We start from the raw sequence: 21,466 nt of genomic DNA, 5'->3' as shown, positions 1-21,466 counted from the left end.
ACATAATTCAATGTGCTGCGATAACTTTACTTAAATTTTTTTAAAAGAAATATCATTAAGTTATTTCTTTAAAAAAAATTTTGAATTAAGTTTGATTTTTTACAAGCTTTGATAAATGACAAGTAAGAATTTGTTCCTCTTTTACTTATCAAGAGGAATATGATTCATATATTCATTAAAAAACACCATAAAACCTCATAAAAAAATTTTTTTTGACAATAACGACCCTTTAAAAAAATTGTCGATCAAATTGTTTATTATTTACCATACATTGTCAAAGAAATTTTAAAAAATAAAGTTATAGAAAAATTTAGGAAATAAAGTATGCAAAATCCTATTTAAAAAGTAACTTTTAAAGAGGTAATGCCAAATGTACCTGTGCTTTGGGAAATTTGAATAATTACCTAATAAATTCATTTACTTCAAAAAAGCTATTTAAAAAAAAAGTGAACAAAATAGCTATGAACAAATGGGTATTAAAAACGAGTAACTATTTTCGTCTATCATTCCATGCAGGCATTTGAGGATAGCACGTACCAATTCTACTTCCATTTTTATGAGATTTGATGATAAGTGGTTCATTGCCTAATGTTATTTTATATGTATCATGCCCCATGAGATGACACACAGTGTAAAGAGCAATTTCAAATTCAGGTGACACACCAACCAGTGTTGAACCTAGTGGTTTGGTTTCACCTTTCCAAGAAAACTGGATGGTTAAAAGATGAGGGTTCTGAGTAAAAAAAAAAAAAGATTTTGAAAAAAGAAATATTTTTTGTTAAAAAACTTTACAAAAAAAATATACTTCATATATAAAAAAAAATTATTATTTAACGTAAAATCCAACCTTACTACTTGACATAAAACCTTTGTAATCAACACTTCCAGCTTTTTCTTGAAGGTGAAATTGAATCCAGTTATGAAAACCAATAACTTCTTTTTTTCCTCTGGTTTCACCAACAAAGACATGTTCGAAGCCTGACGAATCATATCCTCTGTGTAAAATATTAAACAAGATTATCATAACATCACAAATATGAAATGGTTGGTTTAGAAAAAAGAATAAAAGGTTCTGAATCAACATCACAAAAATTTACCACAGTGATAATAGTGCGAGTCATCCATATACAACATACATTTTATTCTGAAGCATTTAGTCTTTTATTCAAAAATTCTTTGAAACTGATATCTTATTTATATTAAAATGCTGTTCTAGAAACAATTTAACAGTTTGAAAAGACTCACTTTAATAAAATAAAATATAATAAAACTCACTTTGATTCTTTTGATCTTTTATAAAGTTGAAACCATAGATTATAAAAATCATGTTTAAACTTTGTCAAGTCTTGATTTGCTTTCCCCTTGAATTTTAGAAACTTGTAAGCATGCTCCATAACCTTGGTTTCAAAAACCAAATCTATAAAAGCCCAATTTTCTTTCTCTTCTTGTTCAGTAACTGTTTCAGCTACGCCAGTTGAACTTTCATAGTTATCCAAAAGTGCAATAAAGGCTATTGTACATAAAAAAATCTTTTCTAATACAAGTAAATTTCATAACCATGTTTTTAAACATAATTGATAGATAATAGTAAATATTCTACTTAGTAAATTTTCTACAAACTATACAAATTATATATATTTTCTACAAATTATAGCATATCTTCTTTTAAATGTTTTTTTTTACACATTTGTTGAATTATAAAAGTCATTTGTAACCATTCCTACAATTACTTATTAGTAATTTGGGAATGGTTCCATTGGTTCTAAAGTTCTTTGGAGCATTTTTTAACACTGAAATTTAATGTTGATTTTACAACAGCATTTAACAACATTGGTGTTTTTATGCATTAGTTGACCAATAAAAGTACAAATATAAAGTACAAGTATAAATATAAATTAGGACCCTGTAAACTAAGAATAAAAACTGCATAAAAACTAAAAAAACTGATGAAACACAACTTGTAAAAAATTGTAAAATGTATGTTTATTACCTTTAAACGTAGGTCGATTAAGAGCCTCTGGCTCAACTTTAGAAAATAATGGTCTAGCAGCATTATCTGGTCCATCATAGGAAAACTGGGTTTTTCCTTGCAAATCTAATTTATAATGTTTATCAGGAATCAAACGATTTTCATCAAGTTCCCATAGTTGCTCACAAAAAGCTATCAAGCTTTTATCTTCAAATGGTTCACTGAAACAAAATATAGGTTTAAACTGACTTTTTTTTAAATAAAAGAGCTAGTCATAGATAATCATGTATAAAAAAATAACAATAATAATACACTACCTGATAAAAAATTAAACTGAAAGAAATTAGATTTTTAGAATTTAGATATAGTATATATGAAATAGAAACAACAGAATACTTTGTTTTCAATAAAGAACTCACAATAGAAATTCAAAAATTTTAACAATGGAGCATTATAATTTTTTTTCTTAAAAACATAATTCAAGTAAATAAAAACTGATAAGAAGTAAAAAAACCAGCATTACTTTCATAATGGGACTTTCTTGAGGAGCAACTAATGACAAAAAAAAAAGCATCTATTGTAGTGCAGATAACCAGTTATTTAGAGTATTCACACTGATAATTAGTTGGGGATAACTTAAATTTGAAAAATATTTTGATTAAAAGAAATATGCCTTAAAAAACAGTGGTAATCATTCCTCTTGGTTATCTTCTGTTTCTTAAGGCATTTATCTGTGTTTGTTAAGGCTGATGAATCCAAATATCAACAAGATTAGTGACTCCCCTAACAATTCAAGAACGCCTCTAATATTTTAAGGTTATACATAACTGAATGGATTTTTATTGGAAAAAAAATATTTCGTCAAATTAGCATAAGCCATTAGTAATCACCCATGTATTCCTTCTATGATAAAATAAACGTAAAGGAAATGATTATAAAAGAGTAATATTTGTAAGAATACTTTAAAACCTCACACATGATCTCTACTCATATTTGCTTTATTATCTGATAGACAGAGTTTAATGGTAACAATAATTAAACCAACGCCAACCACAACTAGGTGCCAGAAGAACTGTTTGCGTAAATAAGGGATTTGGGAATTTTTCACCGTCATTAAAAGGAATGTTCTAAAAGGAATGTTTTAATGACCCTGGATATCAAATGTGATGCCGGTAAAAAGGTTTTTTAAGATTTTGTGGTTTAAAAATATAACACTTAATAGATTTACAGATGTACTTTAATCCACAGTAGTTTACAGATATAACTTTTAATAGATAAACATAATGTGCACTACAATTAAAATAAATTCGCAACCCTAATGCAAGAATATCTAACCCAAAACTTGTCATTTTATTGTTTAATTATGAATAACTAACATGCTAACATTTATCATTATCTTTTCTGTACAAGACAACTCTCAACAGACTATTAATCACAACTCTCAACAGACTATTAATGTCATTATTAAAGTGACAAATTTTGGGTTCGATAGTCTTGTATTAGGGGTGGGAATTTTAGGTAGCAAAAGTTACAAAAATAATATCAACAGAATATAGAAAAAACTACCAATATATATAGGTCATTAAGATAGCTCTAAAATATACAATTTTAAAAAAACGAAATTAAAGCTACCAATTTATTAATAAAATAAATTAGCAACTCAGGTGCAATAAGTAGTAGACTATGTAAATAAATGTGTGTGTGTGTGTGTGTGTCCATGCTTGTGTGTGCATGTGTGTGTCTGTGTCTGTGTGTAAGAACGCATATGAATTGTTATAATAGATATAAAAAATGTTTACTACTTCTTTAATTATGAGTTAACATATATCACCTTAGCAATATGAAATTTTCTTCTGAGTACAATCTGAAGAAAGAAGTTTATTTAGATGAGAAGTTACTTTTATTTAACATTGATATATCAAAGTTTTCAAAAAGTCTGCAATTCACTATTTGTGTTGGTGGAGTTTTCTTCTTTTATCTCCTCTATGGTTATTTTCAAGTATGTATTCCTTGTTGCAAGAAACACTTACCTATCATACTAACTTCAGATGAGCATTTGTTTTATGTCTAAAGCTACAATTCTTTCCAGTAGTCTTTAAATAAATTATTGGTGTCTTTTTTTAAGGAGTTCTTGTTCAGTATACCATTGTTCAGACCGTATGGCTGGTACTTGACTCTAGTGCAGTTTGTCTTTTATACATTTTTTGCGTTACTTCAGTCTATATTGTTGGAAAAAGATTTGGAAAGAAGGTCTGTTTTTTTTTTTTACTTTTTTAAGTTGTTGGTTTTTTAAAACTTTGAAACATTTAGATTAACAATTTGTTAAATATTCCACCATTCAACCATTGAGGTCAATATAGTAGTTAACGTATTGTTTTCAACTTCAAAGCTAAGGATTTTAGTGTTTTACATAATGAAAACTATAGAATGCAAGTGAAGTAATTTTTCTGCTATCAAAAATAGTATTAATAAAACAATCATATATTTTAAAAAAGTAAAATTACAGAGATATTTCTTTTTTTTTTTCTTTTTTGCTTATGGTTACAATTGCTATTATAATTTTTGAAATATGTTCTATTTACCAATCAAAATGCTGTTTTTTTAGTAATATTTATGGATCAAGTAAATCTTTTTTTTTTTTCCAGAAATCTTGTCTATTCTTTAAAATATTCCAAATTTACTTTTATTTTTTTTTTGTGTAAATGAATTTTTTTAAATTTTGTTTCTTTTTTCTTTTATTTAAGCTAGTAATGTCATTTTTTTTTTTTACTAAAAGATAGATGTTGGTCAATTTCTAACCATATAAGAAAATGCATAGTGCATACCCTTAAAAAATGATTTTTGTGTAAATGAGTATAAGTTCTATCATTTGTAAGTATGTAGTTTTTTTTATTGTTGTTGCAGGATTCCTTTTAAAATCTATTGTATATTGGCTTTTCTCACAGTTGGTACTATGGGAATGTCAAATAGTTCTCTTGGCTATCTTAACTATCCAACACAAGTAATATTTAAGTGCTGCAAATTAGTTCCAGTCATGTTGGGTGGCATAATAATACAAGGTATGTACAACTTTAAATGCTGTGTAAAAGAATGTTTTAAACTTTGAGTTTAATACTCTACCAATGGTTAAAATTCATTACTTTACTCCATTCTAAAAAGTGTAAGACTTAAATAATAATATTTAACCATGACTTAAGGTGGGCTAGAATTGTTCTCATTAAATGACAACTCAAAGAATGTTATTAAATAATTGTATAATTTTGCAGGATCTTGAACAGACATATAACTCTAAAAAGACTATTAGTATATTAAGGAATTATAAAAAAACATATACTGAAAAAGTTACAAAAGTTTAAAATTTTATTTAAGGGTAAGCAGCAACAATCACCATATATACAACAAAAAAAATTTTTTTCAATGCAAGCATGTGCCAAAAAAACTACTATTTTATATTTATAATTACACAATTTGAATAATAGGTTAGTAGTTAAAAAGTTATTAGAAAATATTTGTGTATAAATAACTTATTAAAGAATTGTTTTTTGCATTACCAACTATTGGCGAGCATGAATTATTTGTTACAAATTTATTTATTGCAAAAATGGCAAGAAATTTATGTACTTTAAACAGTAGATTAATATAAGCAAGAATTTGGAGAATATTGGAAGAAAGTTTATCTGATAAAAACTATATAAAACTGTAAGTTAACTGTATAAAAACTGGCACAAAACAGATACAACACATAAAAACTGATACTGGAACAGAAACTAAGGATTACTCTTACATTAAACTGTTTTAAAATCTAAGCTAAAGAAACAATATAAAGCATATAAATTAAAATGGTGCTCAGTAAAGTTGATTTTATACAATTGTAGAGTAAGAAAATTGAGAGATAATATATATTGAAAAGTGTTATGAAATATTCTTCAAATTTAATTATTCATCAAATGAAATAACATTTTAATTAATATTTAATGTTTGTTATAATAAATATTTCTGCAATCAACATGTGTAAATTTTTGTAACAAATTTTTAGCATGTAATGTTTACAATAAAGGTTGGATATTTTGGTACATTCTATCCCACTGTGCATTGATTTTTAGTATGGTTACTTATATACTTTAAGTGATTTAAATTTTTTTTTTGACCATTATTTTCCTTTTCTTCAGGTAAAAGGTACAAGATATTAGATTTTGCAGCTTGTATATTAATGAGTATTGGTTTAACTCTTTTTGTTCTTGCTGATTCCACTGTATCTCCAGAATTCAGCTATACAGGTTTGTATGATTGATGATGATGATGATGATGATGATGATGATGATGATGATGATGATGATGATGATGATGATGATGATGATGATGATGATGATGATGATGATGATGATGATGATGATGATGATGATGATGATGATGATGATGATGATGATGATGATGATGATGATGATGATGATGATGATGATGATGATGATGATGATGATGATGATGATGATGATGATGATGATGATGATGATGATGATGATGATGATGATGATGATGATGATGATGATGATGATGATGATGATGATGATGATGATGATGATGATGATGATGATGATGATGATGATGATGATGATGATGATGATGATGATGATGATGATGATGATGATGATGATGATGATGATGATGATGATGATGATGATGATGATGATGATGATGATGATGATGATGATGATGATGATGTTGATGATGATGATGATGATGATGATGATGATGATGATGATGATGATGATGATGATGATGATGAAGAGGAGGAGGAGGATGCTCTAAACAAAGCAGTGAAAGTGCTTCTTTTTTTTAACAGAACCAAATTTTCAATTTGATAAAAAACTAAAGTTATGGTTGGTTTATGATTGAAAAATTTCATTTTGCATTCCATCTTTTCAATCCACCTTTAAAAATATCTTTAAAAACCTTGACATAAGATGTAGTTTTTATATGCTACAGTATATACTCTAAATATTTTAATACTTTACATGTTACTGTACTTTATATAATATATAATTAGGTGTTTTATGCTTGAGCATTGCTCTGTGTGCTGATGCTGTAATAGGAAATGTTCAAGAGAAGGCAATGAAAGAATTTAAAGCTTCAAATACTGAAGTAGTAAGAATAAACTACCATAAAAATGCATTTTTACGTTTTTATGTTGAGAGGATAAAAAAATTGTTATATGTATCAGTTTGAATTAATGGAATTAAGGTGAAAATGCTAATACCTTATTCTCTCAGAATTTATAGAAATTAAGAAATATAGAAAAAAATATAGAAATTAAGCTACAAAGTTTAAAAATTAATATCTGTTTTTTTGTCTTTAAAGGTCTTGTATTCCTATGGAATTGGTTTTGTTTACATATTTGTTTATTTGCTGTCTACTGGCTCTCTACTTGATGGTTTCATTTTCTTTAGAACAGTATTTTAATCATTTATTTTTATGTATCAATGAAATCCTTTCTTAAAAATGTCCAATCTTTGAAGCTTTGTTAATGTTGTCAGTTCTTTTTCTTAATTTAATTTTTTTCATTATGTCATTTCAGGATCCCTTTAGAATATATGGATATTCTTTAATTTTCTCGATATCAGGGTATCTTGGTATAACATTTGTGCTGACATTGGTTCGTGTTTTTGGTGCATTATTAGCAGTTTCAGGTTGATTTACAATAATTTTTGTTGCTGTATTTTTGGTTTAATTTCTAGCTGATTTAAAACTAAATTTAAAACCTTTTTATATATACAGTTAAAATTGCTATGAAAATTTTTGAAAACAAAGTTAAAACTTTTTTTTAATTATTTACTTTTCTCTATGAACAAGATAATTCAATAACCTTCTTAATACAACTAAACAAATTGGCAACGACAATTTTTTTGGAAGAGTAGCTTTTAAGTTTTGTCATTTTACAGTAGATTTTTTTAGAAGTAGATTTTAGTTTTCGACCATAAACTTTGAAATTGTTTATCCTGTTTTCAGCATCCTTTTATATAAGATGAAAAATTTAGATTTAAATTTTTGAAGAAGGGTTTTTTTAAATATTTTTTTTTTTTAGTGACCACATTTCGTAAAGCAGTCACTATTACCTTATCTTTTGTGATTTTTGCAAAACCCTTCACATTCCAGTAAGTTCTTAGTTGCTGCTTGTTTTTTACCATAGTTATTTTTCTTTGATATTTTTTAATGGTTCAATTTTACTGGTTCGTTTACATTTAAGGTACCTGTGGTCCGGTTTGATTGTATTATTTGCCATCTCTTTAAATATGTATCAAAAAAACAAGCAGAAAATTGATGTTCAAATTGTTATGTGGATCCATCGAATTTGTTTAAGATTTAGTAAAAAAATACACCCATATACAGAAGGCAGTGTGATCAAAGTATAAATGCACAATAGATCAAATAGTGAAAAAACATGATTAAAATCTACTACCAATTCAACTTCAATTACGGGATTTAATTTGATATTTATGCTTAATTTTTATTTAAATTTATTTAATTGTTTGATAGCTTTTTATTCTAATATCTGTAAATACTTATGACAATATCTAACTATGATAGTTTTAAACAAAACTGGTATAGAGATAATAGAGATTCAAATTACCTCGGAATTTATGATCTATATATGATTTACCTATGATCCTTATTGTATTGTTTTACTGATTTTGGCGTTGCCGAGCGCTTTTAAATATTTGTTCGCTCATTGTTTGTACGGCAGCCGGACTTGTTTTTGGAGTCAAATGAATCAAACAACCCAAGCTTTTCGCTATTAACTTAAGTTTTAGTATGCAGCCTTTATGTAATTACTATTTTTGTTATATAAAGTAGTCTTGTTTTACAGATTTAGCCTATTAGCGCATTTTTTTTGGAAAAACTGGACTTTTCAAAGTGGTCTGGAATGCATGTGCTAAAACTACTAGTTGAGTACGCAAATTAAAAAACAGTTAGTTGAAAGCTACTTTAAACACTGTGTTTGCGATCAAAAGCACTCTAGTTTCATTTTTCTTTATTAAGTTTTATGTATATTTGCCCAAACCAACTCTTACTTAACTAAGAAAATTTTAAATACGCATCATGTAAAATAAAACTAGTCATAAAGCAAGGATGTTCCCTATGTATATAAATATCATATTCACGACTGAATCTGACCGCGAATAAGGAAAAGCGTGGTGGTAAAAATCTCAAATTAGTTGAATGTTAAAATTTTCCATTTTTTAAAATCGAAAAGTTTTTTTCTGATTAAATTTAAGCAAAAATAACCAAGTTGGACTTTTCTTTTTAAAGAGAGGTGGAGTTATTGAAATTGTGTTATTGCCCTATATTCTCGGTCCACCTTTTGTTAATAAGTGTAAAGGAAACTCTATGGGACGACTTTTTTTTTTTTTTTATTGATTTGTACATAAGTTGCTTTTTTGAGCTAAGAGATTATTTACGCACAACGTTCTTCATTAATTCATTTTTAACTAACAAATAATTTGTATGAATTTACCAACCCCAAAAAAACTAAAACAAATTATAGCGATGAGAGAAATAAAATGCCTGGAAATGTATTCAAAAAAATCAAATTGTTTTCAAGAAGTAAATGGGACAAAATAAGAACAGCTCTACCAATTTGGACTAAAAAACTTTTTACTATTGCACAGGTTTCAATGAAATTTTTAGAAAAAAATTTTACGAACTATTTAAACAGTCTAAATTATATTGTCACCCACTTCCTATTTAATAATTTAGAGAAATTTAGTAGTTGAAGGTTCGAGGTTAGTGCTTGGTAGTTGGTGGTTGGTTGTTGAATGTTGGTGGTTGGTTGTTGATGGCTGGAAAGTAATCATAATTAAAACATGGCTGTTCTAAATAAATATTTAAAAAGATAATAAATTGCGGCCAGGCGAAATAACAAAAATTTAAAATTTTGTATCCTTTTTTAGTTTATCTCATAATAGATAAAAGATATATACCGGAGCAAAATAAAGTTTGGAACACAAAATCTTTTGTTCATTACTTAAGTTAAACAGAGTTTTTATGGGACTCAAGTTCTTCTTAATAGAATTCTTCTTTTTTTTTTTTACATTACTATTTTTACTTTAAAATTAAAAATCAAGATTTTTTTCCTCAGCATTTGCGTAAAATAATCTTCATTTTATAATTTTGTAGGCTTTTTGAAAGCTCCCTCTGAGACTTAGTTGTTTAGCTTTTAATGAGGTTTTTTTTTTCTTGTAGCTTACTTGTTTTATTTTAAGCGATTAAAATTTCATGTTTAAACAAATTAACATATTTCATAGAAGATCCTAGGAATCCAACATCTTTAATGAAATTTAATGACTTTAATGAAATTAAACTTTAATAAAAAATTAGAATCAATCAAACTGTGAAATTTAAAAACTTGAGGGGCCTACATTTTAAGAAGGTTTAATTTTTCAGGCAAACTGTGTTAAAGTGTCTAAACACAAGAAGGTTAATAATGAAATACACACTGAATCTGCTAAGATTTGAATGAAAAATTTACATTTAATCCACCGCAACTCTAAAATCTGATTTACAAAAACGAAAGACAGTTAAAAACAAACATCACTGTCTAAACAAAAAAAAACTGTATAATCCTTGATCCAAGAAATTCCCAAGAAAACAATTTTTTTTGAAATCCAATTGAGCTCTTATAGCCTTTTGGGATTCTATACTAAGAATTTCTTTAAAATCACATAGACTTTGTATGTGCTTGAAACATTTCAAGACATTTTGCCTTGGGTTTTATTTTGGACAAATAAAAACTCTACTTCGAATTTTTTGTCAAATAATGAATAAGATGTTAAAGTCTATCTAAATGTGTATAAAAAAAGTTATTTCCTAAACAATATTATTTATCAAACTATACCAATATCGAAAAATTTTGTTAACCCTGTTCCAATATATTTGCTCTTTCTCTAAAACTAAACTCAAGCCTAACGACTTTTAGACAACAATTTGAAAAAACATTTTTGTCCTGCAAAAGATTTCTTTTAATTAATACAACCTGGTTCGCATATGATTAAACATAAGGAGAGATCTGTCGTGAACTTTATTCTATTTAAGAAGGCTAATGTCATCAAAATGTAAAACATTTCCAAAGCGAAAAGGTTATGTAAACTTTTTTTAGTTTGACAACTTTTAAACTAATTTTCTCTAAAAGCTCAGAAAAAATGAATTTTCACAAAAACACGAACATATTTTCAAATATTTTTTTGTGGAAATTCATTTTTTTCTGAACTTTCTCAACAAAAGGAATTCTTCTTCAAGCTTTAAAGAATGAATAAAAATCTTAACTAACGCGATGCTAAAGAAAAAGGAACTTAGATAAACTCTTTATTCTTTTTATCATCTTATTTTTCTAACTCAAATAAATTTGTGAAATCTTAAAGTTAAATAGTTATTCTTTTTTTTTTTTTTCTTTTTTTTCTTTTAGAATGGTGTGTTGTATTTGTTCATGTTATAAGCAGTAAGCCCCACTTAACAATGAGGTAAAAGGAATTTAAACGAATTTTTTTCAAAAAGTTAACTACTATTGTTAAGGAGATTTTGAGTCTCTTGAGAATAAAAATTTTTTCCATAAGTTTTTGTTAAATGGATTCACCTCTTAATTATGGTTACCTGAGTGTTATTAAGTTTGCCGTCTAAACATGTTGCTCATTTCCATTTTTAAATTCTTGTTTTAGTTTAATCTAAAACTTCTTTTCTTATAAAAAGTTTCACAAGGTTTATTAAGGTTTATTTATAGTGTATTAAGATTTCATATTGCATGGAATCTATATGAGATCTGTGTGATTTATAATTTAGGTCTGATAAAGTAGATTTGTGATTGTTCAATATCTCTTTGTTGTTCTGTGGTTTATTTTTGTTTTTGTTTTTTATTTTTTATTTTTTTCACTATTTAACAGATACCATAAAGTAGGCTTTACTCATGTATATAATAACAATTTATTTTCCTTCGCTTCTTTTTTACCAATTAAATTTATTTAAAACGTTCACCTGCGTAGAATCTTCATTTCATTTTGTTTCAGTAAATGCTTTTTAAGAGCAACCCTTTGCATTCCTCGTGCGTGTTGTGTTCATTTGAAACTGTCTCTTGTAAAACATTTGAAGTTTTTTTACCAAGAAGTATAAAAGAAGTAAAAGAAATAGAAAAGGTAAATTAATAGAAGAAATAGAGATTAAATAATCCAGGTAGTAAAGGGTAAAAGAGGTAGTTTAGATAATAGCTAATAGCAAACGTTTCAATTTTTAAAGGTATTTGTCCAAAGTGCTTATTACGTAAATAATTCTCTTCTGAGCACTTGATATTAGACAAGATAATCTAGTATAGTGTTTTTTTTTCCTTTGCTTAAAATAAATGCAATAGCATTTATTTTTATTTGAAATCCATGTTTGGTGTAAAAACTTCCAGTTTATAAAAATGTTTAGATACTAACGGATTCCGCAGTACATTTTTCATATTTTTGATTGTTTTTTTTTTTTTTTTTTATTGTTTTCTTTTTTTCTCCCCTTAACTTTTTGCACCTGCGAAATAAATTTTGCTTTTTGTTATATTTCCGTATTTATATGCGGTTTCCCAAAAGTAGGTTTCAATGAAACTTTTATAATGATCTAATCCTTTTCGAACTTGAAAGAAAGTTGTAAACGAGGTAATGCGTTGTTGTTTTGTTATGTTGTGTGGTAATAATTACAAACTTGTGGATATTTTTTATCTGGAGTCATTTTTTTTGATATTTTTATATGTTTCACATACTTACATAAATATATAACTTTTCATTTCAACATCATTATATATCATTTGTCTTGTAATTCTATATTTAAAAAATTTGAATGAATTAAATTACTGAAGGGTAAAAATACAATAAATTTCATATTTGGTCATTTTTATTTACAGAAATTGTATCTATAAGATACATTGAACTATTTATTTATGAGGTAGCAAAAAGGCCATTTTTTTTTCCAACAATTTGAACAAAATTGTAACAAGCTTCTAGAAAAGTCGTAGAAAAGTTGTGTCATTTTCATGCAGCTCGTGTTTTAATAGCAACAATAACAACAAACAAACCTTTTTTTAAAAACTCTTGTGCTTTTTACCAGTACTAAATGTTGATAATTGCCTTCGTTTTTTTTGTTTTTTTTTAATTGAGCCAGGAAAATTTTTTGATCTGATTATTTCTAAATGCATGGCTGGAATTTGTAGAGTTTTCCGAAAATTATGTTGTTGTATTTTAGTTAATGGGTGGCGGACGCTCTGTTATTTCTCCCCACTCACAACAAAATCCTCAAGAAAACTTTAATAAGGCAACTTACGTATGCGGCTGTTTAAGGTAAGTTTCAAAAATATTTTTGTGTGTATTAAGTGAGAAGTACTGGTTTCCAAGTTAAATTTCCTTTTTAAATTTTGGATTATTAGCAAAGTTCTTGAATGTTTCTTAGGACACAGTATGTAGCCGATGGAGTGGATAGGTAGCACATACTTTTTTTTTTTCATTTTTAACTAATTCTTTTATTTCAATTTTTTTAATTTTTAAAAATAACTATCAATATTTTCATAAATAATTTAAAAATCCATTAATTAATTTCGAACAAACTTATAAAAGAATTATATAAAATAGCATTGGGGTACTGCAGATGTTTACAAACCACGACATTTTTTTTGTAGTGTGGAGACAGCTACAAAAATTAGTATGCCCTAGTAACCTTTGTATTTTTTTGTGGGCTAACCTCCAAATTACATTTTATGAGGCCCTTTCTTCAGGTTTTCTTGCATAGAATCAACGCGCGAAATTGTTCCAGTAACTCGTATGTTTAGTAATTTTCACCTGCTCCAAAATTTTCTGGCAAAAAAATAAATAGAATGTCATTTAGTTATCAATATTTTTCTAATCCATTTGTTTTTGACATTCATAGGATCAACAGAGTTCTATCAGTAAATAACTTGTGAGTTCTTAAGCGCAAGAGTTTTTTGTTTTTTTAGAAACAAATTGATTGGAACTAGTTTAAATTTTTCTTGTAAAAGCAAATCCTAGTTTTGAAACTTTTTTTATTACAAAAAAAATTGTTCAGACATTTTTATAACCAACCTTATTAGTAAATTTCTAGATGAAGTTATTATTTGTATAGGAAAAACCTTCGTGAGGAGGCCGAGACTTGGTCAATAAATTTTGAGGGAATGTTACGGCATCCAAGTGAGTATAATCTTGCTATAATTAATTTATTTGTTCTATTTTCTTTTTATGCAGTTTAAAGTCTCCTTTAATATTCATCAAACCGATTAAACAATAATCCACTGGTGTAAGGGCCTGATTTTTCACTCCTGAAAAAGATGTCTAAATAATTGTGCTTTTTTTTGATAAAATATTTTTCTTTTTTTTTTTTTTTGATAAAATTCTTTTCTTCTTCTTCTTCTTTTTCTTCTTTTTCTTCTTTTTAAAAAAGTTCTTGAAGCCATTTGATTACGTAACATTTTTTTTAAAAAAAATCTTTAGTTAATGCAATATTTTACGATTTCAATGATTCTTTTCTTCTTTCTTCAATACGTTGTTTGCTTTTCAATTTATTTCTATTTAGTCGGACAAAAAGTGTTCCAAGGCTTTTTGCAGTCTCAATTCAGTGATGAGAATTTAAGATTTTGGATCGAAGCCGATAAATACAAAAGAATGTCATTGAAAGACAGGAAGAACAAAGCCATTTCGCTTTTCAATAATTACGTTTCCAATGCCTCACCTTATGAGGTAATAACTTCACACGAAAAGTTACAAAATTTTTAAGCAAATGGCGAATAAAAAATGGCGAATGCATATTTTAACCAAAAATCACTCTCAAAGTTGATCTACATATTGTTTTTCCAGGTTAGTTTGAACGCCAACCATAAAGCTGAAATTGAAAAAGCGTTAGCGGAAGCTCACGAAGATCTTTTTAAATCTGCACAAGACTATATATTCAATCTTATGTATAGAGACTGTCTGCCAAGGTTTCTTCGGTCAAAGACATACAAACGACTTTGCCAGTAAAGAGTGGGGATTCAAAATTTCTCAAGAATGCGCACAAGTCATTATTTTTAGCCCTAGTAAAGAAATTTGAAGCTTATTAAGCAATATGCAAAACAATAAGAGATAGTTAGCTCGAAACTATTTAGCGTGAACTTTATTATTAATATCTGGAAAACAAGTTTTGATAAATCTTTAACTAGATATACCCGAAACAATGAAAAATTGTTTTTTCAAGGGTGTTCAACCGGTAAATGTCTGTTGTAGGCTTTACATGATTTGATTATAAATACTTAATTTTTATCCCGAATTCTTAAATTTCATATTTTTTCAACAAAATTGTGTCGTAAAAATTTCGTTCATCAAGTTTTCCTGATCTGGCTTATATATCTTGACATCTACCCAGATTTCCTCGATTTTCAAAGTGTCTAACGAGTCAAATTTTGCAAAGAAGTCCTAGACGTTGAGAAATTGACCTATTTCTTCTGAATCTCCTCTAACAGATAGACCTTAACTCCTCAAAACCTCGAGATCTCGATTGCACAAAGACTTCAAGCATTTAAAAATCCTTCTCAGAGCTTCCCTTCAGCAATGCTTTTCATCCTACAATTCTGAGTATCATTTTTTCTTTTATTGTGACTTTTAAAAAATAGCGCTGGTGCTTTTTGCTTTGTTCATGCCTCTGCAATGAACGCAATTCATGTGACCAGTCAATGAATCTAGTTCTGAAGTTGTTAACCAAGTCTATAAAAAGCAAACAGAAGGAATAAAATATTTTTCGAGTGGATAGTGAATAAATAGGCCAGTTCTAATAATAATAACGATAATAATAAAAATAACAATTACAATAATAATGATAATAATAACATATATTTAAGTAATTTTTCCTTCTAAACAACACAGCATTCTTATATTGCTATTTGGCAAATTTTCTTTCTGAGTTGTTGCACTGGATAACACCGATACTCACGTTCCGTAATGGACTTTTTGTTGCTGGGTTTGATTCATTTGTCAATGATCTATTCTCCTCACATACTATATCAGGAGATTAGAAAAAAATTATTCATTTTTGATATTTTTTTTACTGTCTGTTGCTTGCTGTTTGTCAGATTTTTCTTTCTGCTGTTTGCTTTTTTATACTTCCACTTTGATATTCTTTGTCTATTATATTCTTATATTACTTAACAACTAAATATTTCAGGAAAACTACTTTAGCTTTTATATTTAAATCATTTTTTTACATTTATTCATTTTTAAAAAAGCTTCTTATGTTCTCTTTTTTATCAAACATTTTTTAAAGTTCACGTTGAAATGTTAACAGTAAAAATATATATACATTGATAGGGCGGTCTTTTCGTTAATGTTTTTATTTTTTGTTTTTGAGGGTTGTTTTTGCGCTCTCTGTTAGCGTGAGGGTCTGGGGACCGTTTGGTTAAGAAAGGGCAAGAATTAATTGTTAAAGAGTTTAGGTTGTGTTGTCCGTCCTCAGTAAATTCTACTATACATTAATTCTCATTATATTGTTCTATTAATGTGTAATGGTAGTTAGTACTCTTGTATTCATTACGTTAATAAAAAATTACAATTTATATATTCTTACTCTCCTTGTAATATTTAATACCATTTTTATCAATTATACCTCTTTTATTCTTCTTCTTTAAACAAATATCTCTTTCTTCTTTTTCTTTATTAAAAAGGGCAAAACTTTCGCTTACTTAAACCAATATTTTCTCTGATTTCTGTTTAACTCTTTCTTTCTTCTGTTTATTAAAAATTTCTTCTTTTTGTTCACCTTTAAAACTTCTTATTTATGCAAAGGCTCTTTAATCACAAAAGCTCTCTTTAAAACTAATTTTCCAAAAAGTCTGATCTCCCAAAAACTCTTCTTAAATTTTTTTTTAGCTTTTATAGTTCTCCATTATTGTTTGTTTTTGTTACTTTACCTACTTATCATTTATTTACTTCACAGGCAAACATGTCGCTATGTGTACATTTTTTCCTAATCGCTTTTTTTAAATTCATTTTCTTTATTATGCTTTATCCTCTGATTGTTTACTTACATGACAGGTTGAATAAGTCTTAATTACGTTCTTGTAAAAACTCATTATACATAATCATCCTTCGATGATTGGGCATGAGGGTAACCTTTTCCACATATTTAATTAAGTTTTTCATTTACTTTTTGTAAATACTATTTTAGCATAATTGGAATAATTTGCATTCAGTAACAACTCATTTGATAGATATTTTTGATTGTAAATTCGTTAATGATAATGTTCTCTTCTAATGGTGTGGTGCAAAAGCGAATTATTTAAAACATCGTTCTGAAGCTTAAATTTGTTCAATGTTTTCTGTTTGCTTTTCTCCAATATTGCAGGTATTTTCACATCTCAGAATTCTAAAGCACTGCTTTGCTATTAAGACTTGTTTTCTTCATGTTTGCTAAGTAAAGAAAACTGTGCGAAAAAAAAGTTTCGTTGCTTGACAACTAGTTGTTGAAAGTCAATCATAAACCTTTATAAAACTAATTTATTGACAAACCTTTCTCCTCCTCCCACTCCTTTCTAATGTGTAAATCTTGTTTCATGCTGTCAGCAATTTGTTAAATATTTGAAATCACACTTTTGCATCACACCTACATTAACATGCTAAATAATACTTTTCAATAAACAAATGGCACGCAGATGAAAAAATCCGATAACTTTTGCTTCTTCATCTGTAAAGGTTTTCGGCGGCCCGGTTTTTTAATCCTTTCCCTAACCGATTCTTTTTTTAAGTATTATAAACGATTAAGTATTACAAACGTTTTATTTAAAACATTTAATTTTAAGATTAAAAAAGAAAGATTTATGGGTTGAGAAGTTAGGCTTCCAGCGAACAGATGTTTACCAGTTAATGCTAAAATAGAATTCATTTCTCAAGTTTCACTTTATTGACTATTATTTCAAACTTGCCATTTCCTCATTTTAATGGTTTGAAGCTGAAATGTGATTTCAAAAATGGTTCTAACATTCCGCCGCAACACTGTAATTTAAAACAATTTTGTTAGTTTACAGATTTTTATAAATACTCTCTTAGGCTAAAACCAACATAATGTCCTAGCCATCTATGTTTTATGTCCATCTTTCTTTTTAGAAGAACTTGTATCAAAGTATACCATTGCAGGGTTGTGAGCGTGTGAAAATAAAACTATGAACGTGTCAAAATATTTAAACACTTAAATTACATAAGTAGATGGTATTTAAGATTATTTCAAACTCAGTAGGGCATGTAGATGTTAAACAACTTTTCATGTTTACTTAAGTATGCAGTTATTCTGTTGAAAGTTGTTGCGCAGTTATGATGATCACGGTTAAGATGACAAAATCAGAAAACTCAGTGATACTTTATCATTTTTTTATAATTGCATAATTTAAAAATACACCTTAAGTGTGTTTTTTCAGCCTGAAGATATGCGTTAAATATTTACTCCTTTTTCTTGTTTAAATAAACTAAAGAAGCTCATTATCATAAATAAACTCAAGAAGCTCTCAGTTATAAATAGGAGAAAAAGATGGAGTTCTATTTTATGCTGTGTTTTATCGTCGCTTTTTTAGGTTTGTGCGATTTTCTAGAAATTATTATGTTAAATCGATTATGTAGAAGCGAAAAAATCAAACTAAAAATGACAGATATTTTTCATGAAAGGTTTTTTGTAAAAAGAACAGATATCAACCTAGCATTAAAATTTATCTTTCATTTTATCCAGGTTTTAAATTTAAATTTTGAGGAGTTTTTCAATTTAAATGTAACTTCTGTAGGTAACTTTTTCAGACGGTGTACGCCTTAAACGCCAGGCTTCAAGGTAAGGAAATTTTTAATTTTTTTAGAGCAGAGCGATTATTTCAATTCTTTTATAGCTATTGATTTGTTGTTAGATGCGTTGACACATGATTTTTGAACTATTGATTTGTTGTTAGATGCGTTGACACATGATTTTTAAACTATAGAAAAGCGTTCTCGTTAGAATTTCAATTTAATCACTTTTTTAAAATGAATGAATGATTTTTAAACCAAAGTACCAAAAATCTTACTTTATCTTTAGAATTTCTAATGCTACACAAGATGATCCACAGTTGCTATTACTGCTAGACAAACTTTGGCAGCTGGATAAAAGTAGGTTGACTTATGGCCGGGAAATTCAGTTACTGATCCAAGGGCGAGTTTCTTGGAGCGAAACTGCAGTTGGAGATTCCGCTACTCGACCATTATTTAATCCCTTAAATCGTTTATTGCTAGAAAAGCCAACGTTTAACGGTACAAAATATTATCTATTTTAGAATAAAAGCAGAATCGTCGGACCTAAAGGGCTTGTTGGCGTGTGTTTCAATGATTTTCAACAACATTAATGTGCTCCTTTTTCTTTTTTCAAATTTTGTTATAAAAGGATCATTTCAAATTAATTTGAATTTTGATAAATCCGAATTTAGAAGTTACATTTGATGTTTTAAGAACAAATGTAGCTTTGTACTGATACTGCTTTTTAAGTATCCATTTTTTGGTTTTTCTCCTTTATCCACATAGAACCTTCCGACGGTCTAAAAAATTTATCATTAAAAAAAAAAATGTTGCAAAAGTTAAAAATCCTGAAAAACTATTTTTTTAGCTTTCATTAAGCTTCTTGACAACTACAATAAAAATGTCGGAGAAAAAGAATCCGTCACAACGTCAGAAATATCTGAAAATAATGAATTTCTTCGATTGATATCAGAGACGGAGGTCATAAAAGAGGTCCATAGGTTTCTAAAAGCAAGAGGAAAAGTCGGAAACAGTATGAACGACTTTCGACAAAAGTTGGAGGAGTTATGGTTTAAACCTTATTACAGAAAAGCAGCAACAAGGTAATTAAAACAATTTCAGCTTTTGTAAAATCCAAATAGTTTCTGAAAACAAGAAAACTTTTTATTGAATGCTTAGTCATATTTTCTTGAGTAAACTATAAAGTGCAGTTTTTTTAAAAGTTGTTTTACCATTACTTCATGTAGAATTGAAGACTCATCAGGATTTGAACATGTATTTGTCGGGGAGATTGACCAAGAGTCGAAGAAAGTATCCGGATTTCATAACTGGATTCAAATGTATCTACAAGAGCAAAATAACTATGTGAACTACTTAGGTTATTTGAAAAAAGGATATGTAAGATTTTTTATTTTTGAAAGTTGCTTTAAAATTAACAAAATTTTAAAAAAGACAAACACGTATTAGCAATAAAAAAGAATACGGTCTGCAATCCTGTTCTGCAATCTGCAATCAATTTATGTCATCAATATTGATGACATAAATAATTAAAATTGAAAACGATTAGTTTGCTATATTTACATAAGACATTTACACAATAAATATTTGATAAATTAATAAACATAAAATGTTTTTTTAACGAGTGCTTTTTTCATTTCTTTCAAACGGATGTCACTATTGTAACGCGAAATTTATTTTGAGTTAAACTTTTATTACACTTAAACGTTTATTAGAATTGTATTTTGTTTCTATTTATTTATAGAGCTCGTATATTTTGATGAGCAGGTTCACATGGCACAATGCAGTAAAACCTATAGGCTCAACATTCGTTGGCACGTCACCCGAATATGAATTAGCTGTATACACCACGATCTACTTGATGGAATATCCTGAATTTAAATTTACGATTGATGGTACTCCAGTGAAAGTTACTTGCTTTGGGATTAACAGAGGAAAAAGTATTGGAACCTGCTATCCTGATATCTTATAAAAAATGTAAAAAAAAAGCAAATTTTTACTTTAGAAAAATTATACGTCGTAAAGTTTAAATTTAAGACAGCATCTTAAAATCACAGGGGATATATATATATGTATGTATATATATATATATATATATATATATATATATATATATATATATATATATATATATATATATATATATATATATATATATATATAGAGAGAGAGAGAGAGAGAGAGAGAGAGAGAGAGAAAGAGAGAGAGAGAGATTCATTTAATCAGGGTCTTCAAAAACGATGGGAGGGGCTAGATGACGCATATGTCATCTCACTTCATATATGGTTGAATAGCAACGCTAATGTGTCTTTTTTGATTAATTGAAGATAAGGATTTCTGAACAACTGCAGATGCTTGTACTTCACCTATTCCTAATGAAGATTTTGGAACAGTCAACAACTATTTAACACCAAAACCAGTGCTGGGGACTTGCACAATGCTGTTTATAAGATGTCAACCTCCACCAATTTACCATCCCAATCGACAGTTAAAGAAAAATTGGAAACTCTGCTAGTAGATTGCATGGTTTGGTAACTCAATGGCTTCGCTTTAGTACGCTTTATCAAATTCCGATTGGTCTTAAATGTTCTGGTATCATGTCCAAGGCTGGACGGTACTACTCTCAGAACAAAAATTTTTTTTCTTGGCGAAGTCTTTTTTTTGTGTTTCCCGGATGAAAGCCCGAGAG

At 27.9% G+C, this 21,466-nt stretch overlaps 4 protein-coding genes across 13 annotated transcripts; 3 read left to right on the top strand and 1 right to left on the bottom strand.

The window, feature by feature from the left end:
- Positions 1-129: 129 nt before the first annotated feature.
- On the bottom strand, positions 130-3,115 carry LOC145192842 (uridylate-specific endoribonuclease B-like). Of its 2 annotated transcripts, none has more exons than XM_090078592.1 (5): positions 2,944-3,115; positions 1,991-2,190; positions 1,276-1,510; positions 848-995; positions 130-733 (listed from the first exon to the last, which is right to left on the bottom strand). In XM_090078592.1, exons 1-5 carry the CDS (start codon positions 3,081-3,083, stop codon positions 491-493), a joined length of 966 nt encoding a protein of 321 aa, XP_089934718.1. In that variant the 5' UTR covers positions 3,084-3,115; the 3' UTR covers positions 130-490. The 2 variants fall into 2 exon arrangements, with proteins under 2 accessions (XP_089934718.1, XP_089934719.1); XM_090078593.1 differs by having other exon boundaries at positions 1,991-2,521; positions 2,643-3,054.
- A 688-nt stretch (positions 3,116-3,803) lies between these two features.
- On the top strand, positions 3,804-8,597 carry LOC145183634 (adenosine 3'-phospho 5'-phosphosulfate transporter 2-like). 2 transcript variants are annotated; one of them, XM_090078591.1, is made up of 9 exons: positions 3,804-3,968; positions 4,095-4,219; positions 4,915-5,028; positions 6,139-6,246; positions 7,014-7,111; positions 7,325-7,417; positions 7,542-7,653; positions 8,049-8,118; positions 8,211-8,597. In XM_090078591.1, exons 3-9 carry the CDS (start codon positions 4,923-4,925, stop codon positions 8,374-8,376), a joined length of 753 nt encoding a protein of 250 aa, XP_089934717.1. In that variant the 5' UTR covers positions 3,804-3,968; positions 4,095-4,219; positions 4,915-4,922; the 3' UTR covers positions 8,377-8,597. The 2 variants fall into 2 exon arrangements, with proteins under 2 accessions (XP_089934717.1, XP_089934716.1); XM_090078590.1 differs by having other exon boundaries at positions 3,807-3,968; positions 4,874-5,028.
- Positions 8,598-9,794: 1,197 nt separating this feature from the next.
- On the top strand, positions 9,795-15,283 carry LOC145185347 (regulator of G protein signaling 17-like). 8 transcript variants are annotated; one of them, XM_090078596.1, is made up of 7 exons: positions 9,795-9,811; positions 11,427-11,481; positions 13,226-13,320; positions 13,430-13,459; positions 14,117-14,181; positions 14,564-14,727; positions 14,845-15,283. In XM_090078596.1, the coding sequence occupies exons 3-7, from the start codon at positions 13,229-13,231 to the stop codon at positions 15,004-15,006; spliced, it is 513 nt and encodes a 170-aa protein (XP_089934722.1). In that variant the 5' UTR covers positions 9,795-9,811; positions 11,427-11,481; positions 13,226-13,228; the 3' UTR covers positions 15,007-15,283. The 8 variants fall into 8 exon arrangements, with proteins under 8 accessions (XP_089934722.1, XP_089934723.1, XP_089934724.1 ...); XM_090078597.1 differs by lacking the exon at positions 9,795-9,811 and adding an exon at positions 11,083-11,100; XM_090078594.1 differs by lacking the exons at positions 9,795-9,811; positions 11,427-11,481 and adding an exon at positions 11,992-12,147.
- Positions 15,284-18,266: 2,983 nt separating this feature from the next.
- Positions 18,267-20,808, top strand: LOC145185462 (poly(U)-specific endoribonuclease-B-like). Its single transcript, XM_090080340.1, has 6 exons — positions 18,267-18,578; positions 18,796-18,826; positions 19,067-19,278; positions 19,628-19,862; positions 20,007-20,157; positions 20,522-20,808. Exons 1-6 carry the CDS (start codon positions 18,536-18,538, stop codon positions 20,747-20,749), a joined length of 900 nt encoding a protein of 299 aa, XP_089936466.1. The 5' UTR covers positions 18,267-18,535; the 3' UTR covers positions 20,750-20,808.
- Positions 20,809-21,466: the final 658 nt, after the last annotated feature.

The sequence above is a fragment of the Hydra viridissima genome, unplaced genomic scaffold (assembly GCF_058129835.1).
Source record: "Hydra viridissima isolate aposymbiotic clone 2 unplaced genomic scaffold, HvirCarnegie_v1 scaffold_2, whole genome shotgun sequence".
In the NCBI taxonomy this organism is placed as follows: domain Eukaryota; kingdom Metazoa; phylum Cnidaria; class Hydrozoa; order Anthoathecata; family Hydridae; genus Hydra; species Hydra viridissima.
This window is presented reverse-complemented; position numbering and strand designations above follow the sequence as displayed.